This window comes from Urocampus carinirostris, chromosome 13 (assembly GCF_059441175.1).
Source record: "Urocampus carinirostris isolate Australia breed hairy pipefish chromosome 13, RoL_Ucar_1.0, whole genome shotgun sequence".
Classification (NCBI taxonomy): domain Eukaryota; kingdom Metazoa; phylum Chordata; class Actinopteri; order Syngnathiformes; family Syngnathidae; genus Urocampus; species Urocampus carinirostris.
This window is the reverse complement of record NC_142361.1, coordinates 37,110,779-37,130,732: the sequence shown is the minus strand read 5'-3', so window position 1 is coordinate 37,130,732 and position 19,954 is coordinate 37,110,779. Positions and strand designations below refer to the sequence as shown.

Genomic DNA, 19,954 nt, shown 5'->3' with positions numbered 1-19,954 from the left:
TATTGACAGCACTAGCCTGGAACCGTACGGACTCAGCTTCCACCTTTGGGGGCTGAGAAACCTTAAACCCAAGCTGGGTGTAGATTAGGAGGGTGAAGATGAGGAGGACCAGGTCGTGAAGACTATTCCAATTTTCAGTTTTTACATCCAAAGCTTCTCTCCAAGTTCCTGACAGCAAGAAAAAAAGAAAAGACAGAACGGAGAGTTGGTGACTTCATCCTCCCTGGAACCAACCCTCCACACTCCCCCCTCCTTTTTTTCACTCGGAGCAGAAAGTCCTCCAGGCAGCATGCCAGCAGTTTTCATCCTGCTGCGCTCCCTGCTTATCAGGCTCCTCGGTAGCAGTCTGGTCGGTTCCTCGGTCCAGTTCCTCAGGAGGAGCCTGTCTTCGGCCGTCTCGCAGATCAGGGTCTCGCTGCGCTACGTTTGGGACCGGATCAGCTCCAGAGAGTCCAAAGAAGCCATCGTGGGGTGTGTGTTGTGTCTTCTTAACATGCACAAGAAGGTGGACAACTGAGATCAGAGTTCTTCGTTCGGTCCTCAAGAGACTGGACCAGTTTTTTGGAGGTCTTCGGACAATTTTTTTCTGTCCGTCAAACCATGTCCGAGAGCATCGTCAGGAAAATCCAGCCCTTCACAATCGGAACCAAGTTGTCAACCCCTGCCAAAAACCAGGACTTGACAGAGTCCCACCTCCAATGTCAGAACCTCGAGAACCTTAACTCGCTCTACCTGGATGAACTTAACAGCGAGCAGGAACCAAAACAGGAAGACGAGACCACGGAAGACCACCTCAACCACAACTTGAGCATTTCCAGGTCCATCAAGAAGATCGCGATATCCGGGAGTACCAGAAGCCGTGAGAAAACGATTTCAGGTGGACTGAGGCATCGATCCGTTTTGGGATCCAAGTCTGGAAACCGAAATAATAACAATAACATCGGAGGCACGTGTGAGCCTAGCATTCCACGGAACGTAGCCGTCGACTGGGACAGTGAACCTGACTCTCATTTCAAGGTATTGGATACTCCATTTTTTTTATAAATTGACTTTATTCAGGAACATTTATTTATTTATTTTTGTCTCTAGCACCCAAGCTAAAATAGATCTTTGAAATCAATGGCGACATAGGTAGGTAGAGTAGATCAATAATCGTGAAAGGCAACCCAACTAAATGGATCTTTAATAGCAGCCTAATTATAATGGGTATTTGATGTTTACATATTCACTGCCAGCCTTACTAGAATGGATCTATAGCTCTCAATGGCAGCCTAGCTAAAATGGATCTTTGAAGTCGAGAGCCATGTTTGGAAACCTAGCTTATATTAAGGTCTATCTTTTCACTGCCAGTCCCACTAAAATGGATCTGAGATGTCTATAGCAGTTAATAGCAACCTACCTAACAATGACCTTTGATGTTTGTAGCTGTCAATGGCAGCCGAGCTAAAAAGGAGTTTTGACGTCTATAGCAGTCGATGGCGGTCTAGCTAGAATGTATCTTTTAAATCTGGAGTGGTAACCTAGTTAAAAAAATTGATATGTATAGTTATCTATGGAAACTTTGCTAAAATGGGTCTTTTTTTGTCCATATGAGTCTATGGCAGCCTAGCTAAAATGGATCTTTGAAGTTTAAAGCCGTCTTTGGAAACCTAGCTTATATTAAGGTCTACCTTTTCACTGCCAGTCCCACTAAAATGGATCTGAGATGTCTATAGCTGTTAATAGCAACCTACCTAACAATGATCTTTGATGTTTGTAGGTGTCAATGGCAGCCAAGCTAAAAATGATTTTTGACTTCTATAGCAGTCGATGGCGGCCTAGCTAGAATATATCTTTTAAATCTGGAGTGCAACCTAGTTGATATGTATATCTGTCTCTGGACATTTTGCTAAAATGGGTCTTTTTTTTGGCCACAGGAGTCAATGGCAGCCTAGCTAAAATGGATCTTTGAAGTCTAGAGCCATGTTTGGAAACCTAGCTTATATTAAGGTCTATCTTTTCACTGCCAGTCCCACTAAAATGGATCTGACATGCAGCCTACCTAAAAATGATCTTTGATGTTTGTAGATGTCGATAGCAGCCGAGCTAAAAAGGATTTTTGACGTCTATAGCAGTCGATGGCGGCCTAGCTAGAATGTATCTTTTAAATCTGGAGCAGCAACCTAGTTAAAAAGTTGATATGTATAGTTGTCCATAGGAGTCTATGGCAGTCTAGCTAAAATTGATCTTTGAAGTCTAGAACCGTGTATGACATTCTCGCTAATATGAACATTTGAGGTATACAGCCATTAATTGCAGCCTAGCTAAAATTTACATATGAAAACTAGTGCCGTTTTAAAAAAATCTAGCAAATATGGATACTCAAGGTCTAGTTATTCCCTGCCAGCCTCATTGAAATGGATCTTTGATGCCTATAGCAGTAATGGAAACCTAGCTAAAATAGATCTTGGATGTGCAGAGCTGTTCATCTAATATGGATATTTGAAGTCTACTCGTTCATTACCCGCCTCACTAAAATGGATTTTTGACATTAATAGCTGTCAATGGCAGCCTAGTTAGAATGGATCTATGATGTCCAAAGTCGTCTATGTATTATAAGTGTCAGGACCCGAACGGAGACAGGACCCACTCGCGTAACGTTACTCAGTTTTATTGGTAAGAAGGGAAAGGAGCGCACACACGACCCGGAGATCGCTGGTCGCGGGGAGTAGGTTGCCCAGACGCCGAAGTTGGACTTCCATGGCGAGCGATGGCTGTGTTGGGAACGGAAAAAACTTGAAAGCCAGGAGAGGAGAGTAGACGTGGTCGAGATCAAAAAACGGATCGTAATTCGGGACGGGAGAGCAGACGTGGTCTAGCTTAAAACAGATCGTAGCGGGAGAAAAACAGGAGCAAAAAACAGGGCAGGCGAAAAAGGACTTGCCGTGTAAAAACAGAGATTCGCAGACAGACCGACCAAAGCGGACTGACAGGACAGAGTTTCAATACCGACAGGGAGCCAATCTGTCAACAAGCTGCAGCTGGTGCCACAGAGGCAGGGCCAATTGGGCGCCATGGCAACGTGACACACAGGTGGGGCCAATTGGGTGCCATGGCAACCGTGACAATTAGAATCAGCTTTCCCTACTAAATGTTAAAAACGAACTTGATGCTCCTACTTCCAAACAAAACATGAACACGATCTACAAGATTTAGGATACATCATACAAGATCTGCCGAATGTTAAAAAACAATTTAATGTTAGCATGAAGCGATGATTAAGTTAGCTCTCCGATCAGGAAACACTTGAAGGAAGCCAGACATTCACACAGTATCCTTAAGTGGAATGAGTGAAAAGAAAATATGTTTCGACAAAATATTTTTTCACAGAGCCTGTAGAAAGGTCAAGAGTTAGCACGACTGTTAGCGTGTTATTATTAGCGGCCCGGCTGCGGACTTTAACAATGGTCTTTCTTCTGTTACCATCTTTCCTGACCTCATGTTTTCCGCACTCGCAGACCGAGATGACTTCAAGTCGGAGCTAGCCAAAAACAATAATACGTTTTGAGACGGCTAAAAAAATTTACATTTTATTTTTTGAACCGCGACTTGTGTCTAAATTCGGCGAAGGCATACGGCACTAGGTAAACGCTGCCGTTGTTCGTTTTCAGTGAAACCTGAAGTGAAAAGACCCAAAAGTGATGACGTTTGAGCCAGGTTGCTAGCATGACAAAGCTAGCATCCGTACAATTGTGATAAAATTATTTGAATTTTGTGTCTTTAATCAAAATAAGACAAAAACAGGTTGAAATAATTACAAAAGCCCGTGACATCAAAAGCTGCCATAGACATGATAGATCCATTCTTTGAGAGCCATTCTAGCTAGGTTGGCATAGACTGCTACAGACATCCAGTATCCATTTTAGCAAAGCTGCCACTGACATTTATAGAGATGAAAGATCCATTCTTTGGTTTGGATCGATCCTATCAACGAAGATAGACCTCAAAGAGACTTATTTAGTCAGGCTGCCATTAATGGCTATAATCGTCAAAGAGCCATTCGAGCTAGGTTGGCATAGACTGCTACAGACATCCAGTCTCCTTTTTTAGCAAAGCTGCCAAAGACATTTATAGAGATGAAAGATCCATTCTTTGGTTTGGATCCTATCAACGAAGATAGACCTCAAAGAGACTTATTTAGTCGGGCTGCTATTAACGGCTATAATCGTCAAAGAGCCATTCGAGCTAGGTTGGTATAGACTGCTACAGACATCAAATGTCCATTTTAGCAAAGCTGCCATAGACATTTATAGAGATGAAAGATCCATTCTTTGGTTTGGATCCTATCAACGAAGATAGACCTCAAAGAGACTTATTTAGTCGGGCTGCTATTAACGGCTATAATCGTCAAAGAGCCATTCGAGCTAGGTTGGCATTGACTGCTACAGACATCCAGTCTCCTTTTTAGCAAAGCTGCCAGACATTTATAGAGATGAAAGATCCATTCTTTGGTTTGGATCCTATCAACGAAGATAGACCTCAAAGAGACTTATTTAGTCGGGCTGCTATTAACGGCTATAATCGTCAAAGAGCCATTCGAGCTAGGTTGGTATAGACTGCTACAGACATCAAATGTCCATTTTAGCAAAGCTGCCATAGACATTTATAGAGATGAAAGATCCATTCTTTGGTTTGGATCCTATCAACGAAGATAGACCTCAAAGAGACTTATTTAGTCGGGCTGCTATTAACGGCTATAATCGTCAAAGAGCCATTCGAGCTAGGTTGGCATTGACTGCTACAGACATCCAGTCTCCTTTTTAGCAAAGCTGCCAGACATTTATAGAGATGAAAGATCCATTCTTTGGTTTGGATCCTATCAACGAAGATAGACCTCAAAGAGACTTATTTAGTCGGGCTGCTATTAACGGCTATAATCGTCAAAGAGCCATTCGAGCTAGGTTGGTATAGACTGCTACAGACATCAAATGTCCATTTTAGCAAAGCTGCCATAGACATTTATAGAGATGAAAGATCCATTCTTTGGTTTGGATCCTATCAACGAAGATAGACCTCAAAGAGACTTATTTAGTCGGGCTGCTATTAACGGCTATAATCGTCAAAGAGCCATTCGAGCTAGGTTGGCATTGACTGCTACAGACATCCAGTCTCCTTTTTAGCAAAGCTGCCAGACATTTATAGAGATGAAAGATCCATTCTTTGGTTTGGATCCTATCAACGAAGATAGACCTCAAAGAGACTTATTTAGTCGGGCTGCTATTAACGGCTATAATCGTCAAAGAGCCATTCGAGCTAGGTTGGTATAGACTGCTACAGATATCAAATGTCCATTTTAGCAAAGCTGCCATAGACATTTATAGACATGAAAGATCCATTCTTTGGTTTGGCTCCTATCAACAAAGATAGACCTCAAAGAGACTTATTTAGTCGGGCTGCTATTAACGGCTATAATCGTCAAAGAGCCATTCGAGCTAGGTTGGTATAGACTGCTACAGACATTGTTGTAGAATTCAACATTGGAGAATTTGTCGGTTCGATAGATAAGTAAGATAAGGGAACAGATAAACAGAAGCCAGCGTTGGAGGAAGAGACCTTTATTGCAACGAAGGTTCTCTCAGCGAGCTGTTTACAAGACAATGGTTTTAAAGCAGTAGTGACGTTTACGCTTGATTGAATACACCCCAAAAGGCGGTCCTGTATCACGTATGAGTACGTGACCAGTCCCGTGTACGCCGTATGAGTACGTGACCGTTCCTTGCACGCCGTCTGGCAACGGTATCTTCAAGGTAAACTCTAATCGTCTGGTAACGGTATCTTCAACCGAGGTCACCCCGACCTTTTCCCACAAGCAAGTAATGTATTGTAAGTTAATGTAGACATGTATGCAAATCTATTTCTATATATGCAAGTGCAAATGCTTTTGAGGATTTGCCACAACATAATCCCCCCTTTTTTTTTTTTTTTCCTTTGAATGGAAATTAAAATTGAAAAGGAATACAGAGTAGTGGCAAATTATTACCAATCACAGATATCAATACAGGACAGATTTTACGCGAATCGAAAATAAAATAAAATTCTGGCGGTCAGCCTGCTGTGATTACTCTAACTTTCATTATTCATGTTTCATTAAATAAAAAGAAAAAACCCCTAACACTCCAAACATCTGACCTATGCACTAACCCCCCCTTCATTTATCTTTATCCGTACGTCTACGGTTGATCGGTACGTGATAAAGGTAAATGAATAATTAAACTGATAAGTGATAACAAATTTTGGTAACAGCCGTCGATACATTTCAAGATGAGTGGATAGTGATACAGCATATACATCGGCCTTTGGCCTGACCCCTGTGCATAATTTGAAGACCATGCACTGTCGTATTCGTCAACGGGTGGCGTGAAGTCAGATGTTGGAGTGAGTGTTATCCCAGCAGGCATCACGCTCAGTTTCCATGCAGCCAAAAACCCGGAAGCGACGATGACCATCCCAGGCAGCAGCTTGTTCCCCGGCAGTGTGACATACCAACAAAAGAATCACAATTAGAAACCAATATATTTGTTGCTGTTATTCCTAGTGCTACTTGATATTGTTATTAGTGTAGATTATCATTTGTGTCTCTTTCCGCAGATGCTCCATTATTTAATGTAATGTAGACTGACTATTAACGTTGCCAAATAAAATTCAAGGTTTTGAATTTAGTTGAGTCATCTGTTCTTCCTCACTAAGGAATAGGCTTGGATATTTAATCACTAACTGTGCTCATTGAGCTTCATGCCACCCTAGTATTAGCCACTACTGTCATTTGTTCTCCAAAATTCTTAAGAATTCCTCTTTTAAGAATAGGTATGGCACAGAAACACAACAAATACATAATTATTACGATAGTTAGCACGAAAATTTCCCCCTTTGCTAACATACTACCCCAGTACCAATCAAGAGATACTGTTCTTTTCAGTATTTACTGTCACTTCATTGCTCAACTCACGAATCTTTGACAGTGCTTCTGTGAAGCTTCCTGCTTCGGATGTATTTAAAGGTATATACATACAGCCTTCCTCCTTTATCATATGACACACGCCTCCTTTACTGGCCAAGAGAAAATCGAGGGCCTGATGATTTTGCCAGGCCATCCTAGATGTCTCATGTAATTGCTCTCCAACTGCACTAAAGGCCTCGTTAATGTAATTAATAAACGTTGTTGGTTGTAATAAATGTAGTTAATCCATTTTGCGTTCTTATTCTGAGTTATCCAGATAAACACCGATTCTAATCCAGACTTAATTTCATTGCTAGCTATAAATTACTCTGGAATTACCCTCGGTTGTCCGATGTTATTTAGCCATACCCGTCCACATACATATGCTTTCTCTACTCCGGCCAATTGTCAACAAAAATATTTCATTTAATTACTTTTTCCCCTTTTCATTTCTTCCTTTTTTTCACTTGTATATCCCTCTCTTCTCTTTTCCTCAACGCCTACTTTCTTTTCGCCTTTTTATTTCTTCCTTTGCTAACTCTTATCTTTCTGTATTTGTAACTTCCTTACTTGCTCTGCCAACAATCCATTTTCCACATAACTCTCCCTTCTTCTACGCCCTCTAACACGTGCTTTTTAGCCCACTTGTTTAATGGGAAATTGACATATAACCATCTCACTTAATCTTCCAATTTATTTATTTATTTTTCCCAAACCAATCAAATCTACTATTCTAGCTCCACCTACTTCATTTGAAAACGACGTGCATTGATCTACAACGATTCATCTTACTCATTTGTATTCCATTCAATGAATATTTCCTCCATATTCAATGAAAAAAAAGTATTAACTCACGCTCTTCCACTATTCTCGTACAACAATGCTTTACATTCTCAAATTACTCCATTTAATTCACTCAATTGGATTTTTCCTCATCTTCACATTCCTTTATTTTCCAATTTTTAACTGAAAACGAAACATTTTTATTCATTTTCTGTCACTATTCCATCTTTCTATGGTGTGGTTCTGGCATTAACTCTATGAATCTGAAATAACTCAACATAGTTTTTCCACCCAAAAACAACATTTTTTAAACGGTCTTACTGTTGATAACAAAACGTTTCTGTCGTTGCATTGTGCACTTAAATTCGCTTCCTTTTTCTTCTTTGTTAAAAACGCACGCGCTCTCGTCCGCGGCAATTTTCCTTCGTATTTTTCTATTTTTTCTTTTCAGTTACGTGGGCCGCTTAAAAGCTAGTACAAACAAACATAAGACAAGAAAAAAGAGAATACAGGAAAGTATACAAACATTTACAACATTGAACAAACATAAAACATATGACAAGACAAATGGCCCACAAAAATTTAAGTTGTTTAGTCAAATTAAGTCAGTGCACATTGAGACCATGCGCCTACACAACTACCGAGTTGGGGTTACGGTTTTCCTCTTCTACACAATTTCCCGAATTTTACGTACTGGCCGTGCACTCATTTTTGGCTGTCGGCGTTGTAACCTCACTCTTTAGTGCTGTCGCCGTGGGTGTAGGTTTCTCTGGACTTTGGTGTGTCGGAACCTTTCTTGCCTGTATCGTCACATTAAGGTTTACCCTATTATCCGTCACTTTAGTCTGTACTGTCGTTAACATATTTGGTTTCTGGTAGTCCGTCGGCACTCCGACTGGTTGCACGTTTATCTTTCGTCTGACTCATCCCATGATACTCGGAATTTCAGTAATTTAAACTTGTCTTCTATCGCGAATTGCACTATTCATACACGTCCTTCTACTCAATCAAGGAAGCAAGGTTTAGGGCGCTTTGAGGAGAGGGATGACTGAGAATGGGCGCCAAGAGTGGACTGAGAGTGTGATCGTGGCCACTGTGTTGTGCGGTGCAGAGTCGATTCAGTTTTATTAAGACGACAGCAGTGTGTGTGTGTGTGTGTGTGTGTGTGTCGTCGTATCGATACTAATAACTACAAGGAGTGGAATGGAACTATGACGACTATAACATGAAACCAAACGAGACGTCACGCTCTATAGAGAATTTACCAACCTATTTCATCATCGCCTACAATCAGCTTAAAATTTTTTCCAACATTCTGCTTCTTAAAAGAACCTAAAAAAAAATCAGTCATTAAAAGCGCAATTAACCACCAGTCTCTCGTCCCAAAAACAATAGTTTTAAGTCAATGGTGGGCAAACTTTTGTCGTCACGGCCCGGGGACACATCCAATTTTTCTCATTTACAATTATGATGTTGTATGTCATTATATTTAATTCCTGTTTATTTACTTTGTGTAATGGTTGCACATCAAACTGAAATATTAGCGTTTGTTCCTTGTTATTTTTTCCATTGTTCCTTACAAAACCGCTCCCCAGTTCCCAAACGTACGACGGTGATCGTTTGGATACACCATTTTTCAGATCTTTCCACAAGCACTATTTATGTCTGGACTTGGGCTTGGCTATTCTAACACATTTATATTGTTAGTTTTAAAACATAGAATTTTAGATTTTGTTTATGTACGAACCCCTACTGAACATCAGTATACCTTCAGGGCAATTGCAGTTGACTCAACAAGGTTCGTTTGCTTTCGGAACGGACTAATCCCGTTTCAATCCAATTGATTCAAATCGATAATGTGTTTCGATTTACAATAGTTTCATCATTTCATATTTACTGCTAGAACCAATTAAACGTATAAGTAGAGGTACAACTGTGTACAACTTTCTTTTGCACTATATTGACTATTTTTCACCAAATGCATATTTACACAAACCTCAACCGTATGTAACATTTTAAATGCACATTCTTGTGTACATATCGTATTAATTATAACTATAACCTTATCTTTTCCGTTCCTTTACCTAACTCTGAAGATGGAGTGTCATGCCAAATGTAATTGTCAGTTACAATGTGTGCACCCGTTTTGTAACTTTCTGTGGAATTCAGGGGCACTTATAGTCTCGTTAAGTTTTATCGTGCTTACGTACTGAGATGTTTTAGTGCACAGGTGTCAAACAAGCGGCCCGCTAAGGGATTGAATCCGCGACCTTGGCGTTATCAGCACCAGGGGGGGTTGAATCCGGCCCGCGACAACACTTAGTGAAGCGCAAGAGAAAAACAAGCTGTAGGCTGAAATATGTCAACTTGATGTGGCTCTCACAATCGCTGTAGTTATACAATCTTTCTCTCTCTTCCTTTCGTCCCACCCTCTCTATTTTTGTCGTCCTCTCTTTTGCACTTTCGAGATTACGTCATTGTTGTTGGTAATTGGTTAAGTCCGTCTTTTTCATTGGACAAAATGGCTTTTTTCCTTCAATTCATTGAAGAGAGCCTTTTCGTTCTCAATTAAGGTTTTTTCCTGCGAGTTTTTATTAGAAATGTCTTGATAGTGAACCTAAATCGTTTAATTAGCTTTTTTATAAAGTATTTAGCAATTTATATCCAAAACAGGGATTGCTGGTGTGACTACGCGATTGCAAACTGGAGTTACTGGAGTTTTCCATAACATAACATGAGCATCACCTAGAGGCAGTGAAAAATAGTGCTTATGTGGGTGCTGTGACCCCCCTTTATTATCCTGTTAAGCACTTTTATTTTGGTTGCACTCCACAGTGCAAAGACTTCTTGCGGTCAATTTATACACACTGTCCCTTTAAAAAAATTCGAGTGCATGTCTCTTATGAAACCATATTCTAAAAATTATATTTTACACATTTTCGTCACATCTCACATTTTTCTTTTTTCCTGTAATGTTTTTGATTTTGGTACTTTAGAGCTTATCTACCTCAGGGCCAGTGAGCCCTTCATGAGGTAAAGTGTACTTGTACTTTCCAAATCACCAACCGTTTTGGCATGTTATACAGTAGTGTCACACTTAACCGGGCCGCTGTCTCTAGGATGCGTCATGGTCTGCAGCGTCGCTTTTTGGATCTCCGGTTGCACTTTCGGAACCGCAATTTCCATTCGCCGCTGCGATTTCTCGAGCTCTGCTCCTAGTAACAATCATATCAGACAATTTATTATCACACACAGCTTTGTTATCCACATCTTGATTTCCTAATTTGAACGTTACTGCCCTGTTGATCTTGCTTGGTCTCGTTGACGGTGGCAGCAGGGGTCAGCAATAAATGATTGGTGAAAAATTAATGCCATTAATTGCGAAAAATTAATGGAATGGTTGCTTAAATTCATAAATCCATTTATTGCAAAATTTAAATAATTAGCAACTATTGCGAGTTTGCGACCCATTAATTGCGAAATTATTCGGGTTTTTTATTAGTCGATTGCGTCAACAAACGTGCAAATTTTCTCGCCGCGCGAGCATTTCGTATGCGGTCAAGGGCACATATACGCACAATCGGGACAGTGCATGCACGCGTAAGCTACCGTGTTTCCCCCATTATAAGGCCTAGCTTTTTATGAGAAATGAAATTCAACCTTGTCAACAAATTGCCTAAAAGCCCAACTTTTTTTGTTTTCTAACAACCGCTTCTGGGACAGCGAATTTGTTTCCCACATCGTTTCATCTAATGAAAATCTCTAACATTTTCACTCTCTCCGATGTTTCTATGTTGTACACATTTTGTTCATAAATGAATGTGTAATAAATAGCAAAACCTCTCATTACTAAGGTGTCTTACTGCGCATGATAATGTTGGCGTGAATGTTCTATCATTCACTGTTCATCTAACCTCAGTTAGTGTTCCGACAATTCGCATATTAATTTAGGAGGAATCGACAAATTATAATTATAAAACAAGCCCCAACATGACGGTAGCTGATGTGACCACCAATAACTCAGAAGATATTTTTTGTACTAAAAGTAAAGATTAAAGGACCAGTTTGTTCGACCATATTGACACGGCTAGTATACCATTAAATTACCAATAAATCCAATAAATACCCATCAATTGGCCCTGCCGCAAAAAAATTAATTTTAATTTCTTCGCACTTAAACATTATTTTTCTTCCAAAAATCAATTAATGATGACCCCTGGGTGGCAGTGTGAGCCCTCGACCTGGACTGCGGCCAGCGTTGCCCTCACGACGGTGTACGGTCCCTCACGCCTCGGATGGTTCCTCTGTCGTCGACCTTGATGTACACGAGATCCCCTGGGACGTCTTTTCAAATGGTTGTTCGACCTTGGACTCCTGTCTCTTAACCAGCTAGTAGATGACAGCCGTCAATTGTCACATTCAGTCTCTCAGTTCAGTTTGTAGTGTTTTGTAGTTGCTCAAGTGGCCCAGATGCGGTGCTGGTCTGCCTGTTACAGGGACGTGATTTGACCAAAGTGAAATTACCTGAAAATTAGGTGGGGGTCTGGGGGCGCGGGCCCCCAACTGGGTCCAGGGCAGTGCCCCGGTGGGGGGACTAGTGGGGCGAAGTCCCCCCCGAAGCTCATGGGTTTTCCGTGTTTTTAAGTACTTTCAATGCATTCAGATGACAAAGAAATAGACAAAACAACAACATCAATTTTCAATGTAGTTCGAACTATCCCATAGAAATTACAGTTTAAGTCAACTCAAAATCAGTCACCTTAAAAAACATTGGACTACCTTTGCTTTTAAAAACTATCACTGAGAATGTCATAATATCTAACTCATGCGATTACTAAGTTAACACATAAATCATGTTGAAGAGTTCAAATTTCATGAACAAATAATTGTATCATGACCAAATGAAAAGTAACTTATTAGAAGATACCTCTAATGTCTTTGTTATGGCAGAAGAGTTTATCTATAAATGAAAGTACTGTAGTGGGTTGTACCTAATTCACCCATGGAACCATTGTTTAATGTGTAGTTTTTGTAAGATGCCCTTCACAACCTTTAGAACAAACAAATTTATCCGATATAAAGTCAAAGGTATTTCCCTGTTACCTATTCTCCTTTCCTCTGGAGACACAATCACCGATTTCCTGGAAAGCAGATTCAAAATACAATTTTAGCAGTATTTCTGTGTTAAAAATAAAATAATTCACAACCCAAACGTATCAATATTCCTCAGATTTGTAAACACTACGTCAATCAACAAGATTCTAGCGTGATTCAAAGCAGATTTGTGTTGTTAGTTATCACCGCCCTGTCGACGGCCTTGGCCGTCTGGCTCAGTCCATTGTGACGTTCACTCGCAGTCTGCCGCCGGAATGTTTTCGTGAGCTTATCAGTACCAGACTGACCTTGGTGCTCAGCTGTCTACCTCTTTCTCCTCGTAACTGGCTGCAATCAGCACTGTTTGAGGAAAGCCTGGATGTGCTCCAGTATCCCCACGACCCTTCTGTAGACAAGCGGCCAGACAATGGATTAGTGAACGTCTTTGTTTGCTCTTTGCTCGTTTTTCTGTCCATCTTCGGCCCTTTTCAACGATCGTCTGACTTCTGAATCCTGTTAAATCGGTCATGTTTACAAACCCGGATGTTTAGTCTAGGTTAAATGACTGAATGAATGAATGAAGACATCACCTTAGCAAGTAATCTGCTCTTCATTGTATTTTGAAAAAGCCTGCCAAATTGTCCTCAATTTACCCAAACTATGCTTATTACGTTTATCGGAACAAGATCTCACAAATCAAAAGGCCACACGCAAACGGAGCACTTGACTTGACGAATTAAGTAATCCCTCCATTTTTTTTATTTTTATGACACCACTTAACATAACGTCACATAAAGTAAAGGGAAAATAATACACACGGTTGAGCTCAACTCACACACGGAGAAAGACAGAGTGGTGGGGGTAAGGAGGGGGGTAAACAACAAAAAACAAAAAACAAAAAAGACAAAAAGAACCAACGGTTTGCGCTAATAACCCACAAAAACCAAGAAGCAGTCACTCCATCATTCATCCATGCATCCATAACTCCACACCCAACGCCAAACAAAACAAAAACAGAAAAGACAAAAACATCAAAGGTTCTCCTCCGCACAGCGTCGTATAAATCACCCGCGTACAAAATAAGATATTTTATTTCCTTTTTTACAGAAATACAGAATATAATCTGCATAAACAGTCAAATAAATATCACATTTCAAAAGGGTCTTTAACAAACGTTTAGGACACTTTTACTTGTATTTATTTTATTATATAATTACCTCTTTTTAATATTAAATATAAAAGCAGTAACGTTTGCTCATTGGTAACATTTTTTTTTTTTTTTAATGACCGTTATTATTTAAATAAAGAGAAATCACATTTAAGCAAGCGATGTTATCTGCCATTGAAATAAAAATCACTCAGCGAAGCCCACGACCCTGAGATTAAGAGTCTCATTGATTTGTTGTAGAATTCAACATTGGAGAATTTGTCGGTTCGATAGATAAGTAAGATAAGGGAACAGATAAACAGAAGCCAGCGTTGGAGGAAGAGACCTTTATTGCAACGAAGGTTCTCTCAGCGAGCTGTTTACAAGACAATGGTTTTAAAGCAGTAGTGACGTTTACGCTTGATTGAATACACCCCAAAAGGCGGTCCTGTATCACGTATGAGTACGTGACCAGTCCCGTGTACGCCGTATGAGTACGTGACCGTTCCTTGCACGCCGTCTGGCAACGGTATCTTCAAGGTAAACTCTAATCGTCTGGTAACGGTATCTTCAACCGAGGTCACCCCGACCTTTTCCCACAAGCAAGTAATGTATTGTAAGTTAATGTAGACATGTATGCAAATCTATTTCTATATATGCAAGTGCAAATGCTTTTGAGGATTTGCCACAACATAATCAAATGTCCATTTTAGCAAAGCTGCCATAGACATTTATAGACATGAAAGATCCATTCTTTGGTTTGGCTCCTATCTACGATGATAGACCTCAAAGAGACCTTTTTGCCGGGCTGCTATTAACGGCTATAATCGTCAAAGAGCCATTCGAGCGAGGTTGGCATAGACTGCTACAGACATCAAATATCCATTTTTGTCATGTCCTGCACGGTTGTCATGGCGCCCAGCTGACCCCGCCCCCTTGACACTGGCTGAGACGCATTGGACTGATTGTTTTATTCGCTCCTTTTGGGACTGCCTGTTGCTAGACCATTGCTTTACCTTGTTGGAAGACCTGTTCGATCTGAGTAATGCCTAGTTTGTAATTTTGATTGCCTTTGAACCTGTTTTGTCTTTGGTCCGTTTGTGTGTTGGACACCTTTTCTTACCTAATTAAAGTGACAGATCCTCTACGCATATGAGTTCCGACTTCCTGCTTCCTGGTCCGTTTCCTGACACATTTTAGCAAAGCTGCCGTAGACATTTATAGACATGAAAGATCCATTCGAGCTAGGTTGCCCTAGATGACTGTTGAATCTTTGTGCGTGACGTCACGTTGTCTTCCTTGGCAGAATGAGAGCCATGACGGACGGCAAGAAGCACCCTAGCGGACAGCACTCGAATAAACATTTGAGTTGAAACAAATATGAATAACCAGGACAGAATAAAATAACCACAACCTTTTACGATGGTGATTTACTGGCAAGGTTCTTCGCTCAATTTGGAATTCTGTCTGAACCGTATTGATGACGACAGAAGACAGAGGGACTCGCAGACCTCAAATTATTCCAGGACCCGTCTTTTTCCACGCTTCTCAGCGAAGTGAATCCAACAGAACGAGGATCACGATCATAGTCTGTATGTGTTCCTGAAAAAATAATCGATGTGATTAAAACAAACAAAAAAAAACCCGAGATCCTGCAGATAAGTGGGGACCAGTAGTATAGCTGCTGTAGCTAAAATTGACATGATAAACTATTTGAGAAGCTTTCGGTTACAGTCGATTAGAGATTTGATGCACCCTGAATAAAATACAGTAGCATACACAGCTGAGGTTAGTGTCTTACCTTTGCAATAATGAGGTATTCCCTGCGTCAGTGAGCAATGGGTACCGGTAAACCCAAACAACTACCAAGCATCCAGACTTTTATAAGCTTTTAATCAGCACCTGTGTATGGGGATACTCCATTTACACTATAGTGGTACAAGTGGCGTGGACCGAATGATTCAGTTAGCTAGAATTGCTAATGCTATCTACAGGTTCTCTTTGTGATGTCTGACAGTTGTACGATATTGTTTCCTGAGTCATTTCCAATGACGTTGACTAGTATATAGTGTTATGTCTACTTACGATTTAATTGGTTCTGGGAGCAGCTACACAAAATAAAACCTTTGTAAGTAGAGACGCTTTTTGAATGTAAGTGCGATAATCTGTTCCAAGCCCTGCAAAAGTACAATATATATATTTCTTTAATAAATCATACGAGCATCCGAACATGCCACATATACATGCTAAAATTCGATGACCGCACAATAAGCCAAAAAACATCATGTAAAAAAACAAATAAAAAGAGATATCAGAAAAATGTTCCTTTACCTTTTGGCCTTGTGTTCCTTGAAAAACTGATCCAAAGATTCTGCCGGCTTTTGATAATCCGTCGGAAATGTGCGAGGCAGACATAGCGTTTGGCCCAACTTGTCAAAACTTTTTAAGGGGGATTCTTTTCCACAAATCCCAGGATTTTGTGGAATTTTGCTAAAATGTCTTGAATTTGGGATTATGGAATGATAGCTGCATCCTCCTCCGCGCAATCTTACCAGGAACCCTCCTCCTTTCTCGTCTCAGAACTCTGACGGTCACACAAAAAGCATGCTGAGAGCACGCATAGGCATCGGCTTGCCAGGCATGTTTGAAGCGATAGCCAGTCGAGTCCCATTTATTCGTCATGTCTTATTTATTTGTTTGGCCCTTAATCACAAAGAGTCTAAACGGGCTGCACAGACTATTGCAAACTACAGACTATTATGATCTAAAACCTTCATGAGGGCAAATAATACACAGATAATGTCAACATAAAATATAGGTTATTCATATGCTATAGAAGTTTGTTTTAAGCTTAGATTTCATTTGTTTGGCCCTTCATCACAAATTGTCTCAAATTCTCAAATCCCCGGATCTTCGCCAGTATGATTACATGCGGGAAACTCTGGGAGCGGCGATGAGCTAGGCGTACTTGTCATGATTACCAATGGGAATTACTTGTGCCCGCTCCTTTGGCGCCAACTGCCTCGGACTCTGATTCGCTCCCTGTCCCTATTTAAACCCACTCCTATCTGTCACCTGTTGTCAGTCCGTCTGCGACCCTCAGTTTACTCTAGGCAAGCTTTTCAACCATGACTCACTCTTGTTTTTGCTCCTGTCTGTCCCCCGGCTTCGACCCGTTTTTGATCCCGACCGCGTCTACTCTCCTCTCCTGGCTTTAGACTCATTGCTGATCCTGACCACTTTTTTTGCTCTCCTGTCCCGGCTACTGACCCGTTTTTTCCGTTCCCGACACCACCATTGCTCGCGCGATCAGCGATCACCGGATCGTGTGTGCAATCCTTTCCTTTCTTCCAATAAAACTGAGAGAAACGTACGCAAGTGGGTCCTGTCTCCGTTCTGTTCTTGACATTACTGTACTGTATCTTTGACTACGTAACTTGAGAAAATATTTTCCCGTACTTGGTGAGCTGAAATTGTCGTATTTAGAGACATGGAGGTACCATTGTAACTGTTGTTGACTGGCCTCATCCCGTTTGCTACAGTTTACGGCAGGGGTGTCAAACTCATTTGAACTCGGGGGCCACACGATAGGACAAACATTCTGTCGGGGGCCGGACTAGTAGATTAAAGAGAAAGAAAAAGAGAGATAAAGAAATAAGAGAAAGAGGGAGGGAAAAGGAGAGAGGGCGGGACAAAGAAAAAGAGAGAGGGAGAGAGCGTGAGAAACAAAAGAGATAAAAAGAGAAGTCATGAGAGAGGGGGAAAGAAAGGGAGCGGGAGACAGAAATCCAAAGAGAAATAGAAAGACAGGAGAGAAAAGAGAAAAGAAAGCACGAAGGGTAGGAAGAGAGAAAGAGAAAAGGAAAAAAGGAAGTTAGAGCAAAATAAGTTAAAAAGACACAGAGAGAGAAAGAGACAGACAGAGAGTGGGTGAAAAAGAAAGAGAGAGAGAGAGAGAAAGAAGTACTAGTATAGTGTCTTTGATCGAGGCACCTTTCTTTGGCAACATCAAGTTGACATATTTCAACCTACAGCTTGTTTTTCTCTTGCGCTTCTCTGAGTGTTGTCTCGCGGGCCGGATTCAATCCTTTAGCAGGCCTGACATGGCCCGCGGGCCACCTGTTTGATACCTGTGGTTTACGGCGTCCGTCATGGTGTCACGGCCATTTTGGCTCGGCTCCTATCAACGATGCTGGACCTCAAAGAGACATTCTAGCCCAGTTGTTCAAAAGGTGCGGGAATTTTTAAGTGGAGACTTACACTGGCGTTTTTGTTTGCAAAATCCAAGAGAGCCCTTTTCCTTTCTAAATATAAGGATGATGTCATCGCTGCGCTCACACATGATATAACGTTTTGGAGTTTGGCGGGTAGCAACGAGCAGGAGTCCAGGACGGCACCAGGAAACCGAGCGCTTCCTGCATGAGGTCACGCTAAGAGTTTTTACGGCGTGTAGCGATAGCGGCGAGCGCTTTTCCTCCCGTCGGACGCTGAAATTCCTCAGATGCCTCCGGGGGGCGGTAAAGGGGCCCCTGGTGACATCACTCCTTTCGGTTCTCGGGCAAAGTTTGGCCCTGAGATGTTTTCTGCAGATTGAAGGAGCCGACTCCATTTTGGAGCTGCTGTGCCAAAAATATGACCATCCGCGATTCAAATCAGCTCTGTAGGGAGAAACAACAAACAAAGGTTTTTGTTGGATGAATGTTTTTGCAGAGAACTCAAATTTATTGAGCGTATTCCAAGCGTTTGTCTTGTTCACATCATCTGCCAGAAACGGAATCCATTCCGTTCGGCATGAAATGACTTGAAGTGTTTGTCTCATTGTCAGCCAACTATCGTTTTTTTTTCTCACAATGTCAACAGGAATAGATTTCCTCTACCTCTCTTTGTATGTTTCTATCATTTTTTCCTGAAAACTTTGATTGTTCTAGTTAGACAAAAATACAACTGTGATAAAGTGTCATGATTACCGATGTGATGCACCTGTGCCCACTCGTTTGGCCCCAACTGCCTCGGACGCTGATTGGCTCCCGGTCACTATTTAAACCCACCTATCTGTCACCCGTTGTCAGTCCGTCTGCGAACCTCAGTTTAAGCTAGGCAAGCTTTTTGACCCTGACTCACACCTGTTATGGCTGTTTCCTGGCTTCGACCGTGTTTTTGCTCTCCTGTCCCGGCTACCGACCTGTTTTTTTTCCGCTCCCGACATTGCCATCGCTCGCCACGGAAGTGCCACTTCCGCGTTCGGAGCGACCTGCTCCCGCGACCAGCGATCACCGGATCGTGTGTGCAATCCTTTCCCTTCTTCCCAGTAGAGAAATGTACGCAAGTGGGTCCTGTCCCTGTTCTGGTCCTGGCATAAATCTTATCAAATAAGGAAGAAAAAGTAAAACATAAAATGTTTCCCCCTCATTTTCAATATTTACACATATTAATAAACAAATTAAAATCAGGAAATTTGTATTTTTTTTTTTGTATTTTTTCGATTTATACAATAAAATATAAAGTATTATCAAATAAATAAATAAATATAAAAAACAAAAAGGTTTGGTGTCACAGACCAGGAACGGAGACAGGACCCAATAGCGTTTGTTTTACTCAGTTTTTATGAAGAAATAGAGCAGTGTGTATCCACGATCTGGGGATCATCAGTCACGAAAGTGGCACTTCCGTGTGGAGCGAGGGTAGTCGTTGGCAGCGAGAAAACAGGTCGATGGCCGGAACGGGGGAGCAAAACAGAAACGGGTCCAGAAAAGAGGTCGGCAACAGGTATCAGGCAGGAAACAGGGCAAAACAAGTCAATGGCCGGGACGGAGGAGCAAAAGCAGAGACGGGTCCAGAAAAAGGTCGGCAACAGGTATCAGGCAGGAAAACAGGGCAGGATAATGTCGGAGAGTACAAAAGCTTGCCTAGCTGAGAGCATAGGTTCGCAGACGGTCTGACGGCTTCCTTTCAGA

At 41.3% G+C, this 19,954-nt stretch overlaps 1 protein-coding gene across 1 annotated transcript in view; it reads left to right on the top strand.

Annotated features, from left to right (window-relative positions):
* The first annotated feature begins 486 nt into the window (after positions 1-486).
* Positions 487-19,954, top strand: part of mymx (myomixer) — a 71,300-nt gene continuing 51,832 nt past the window's right edge. Inside the window, exon 1 of the mRNA XM_088350880.1 lies at positions 487-1,017. Within this exon, the coding sequence (XP_088207006.1) occupies positions 601-1,017 (417 nt within the window). The 5' untranslated portion in view covers positions 487-600. The remainder of the gene's footprint in view (positions 1,018-19,954) is intronic.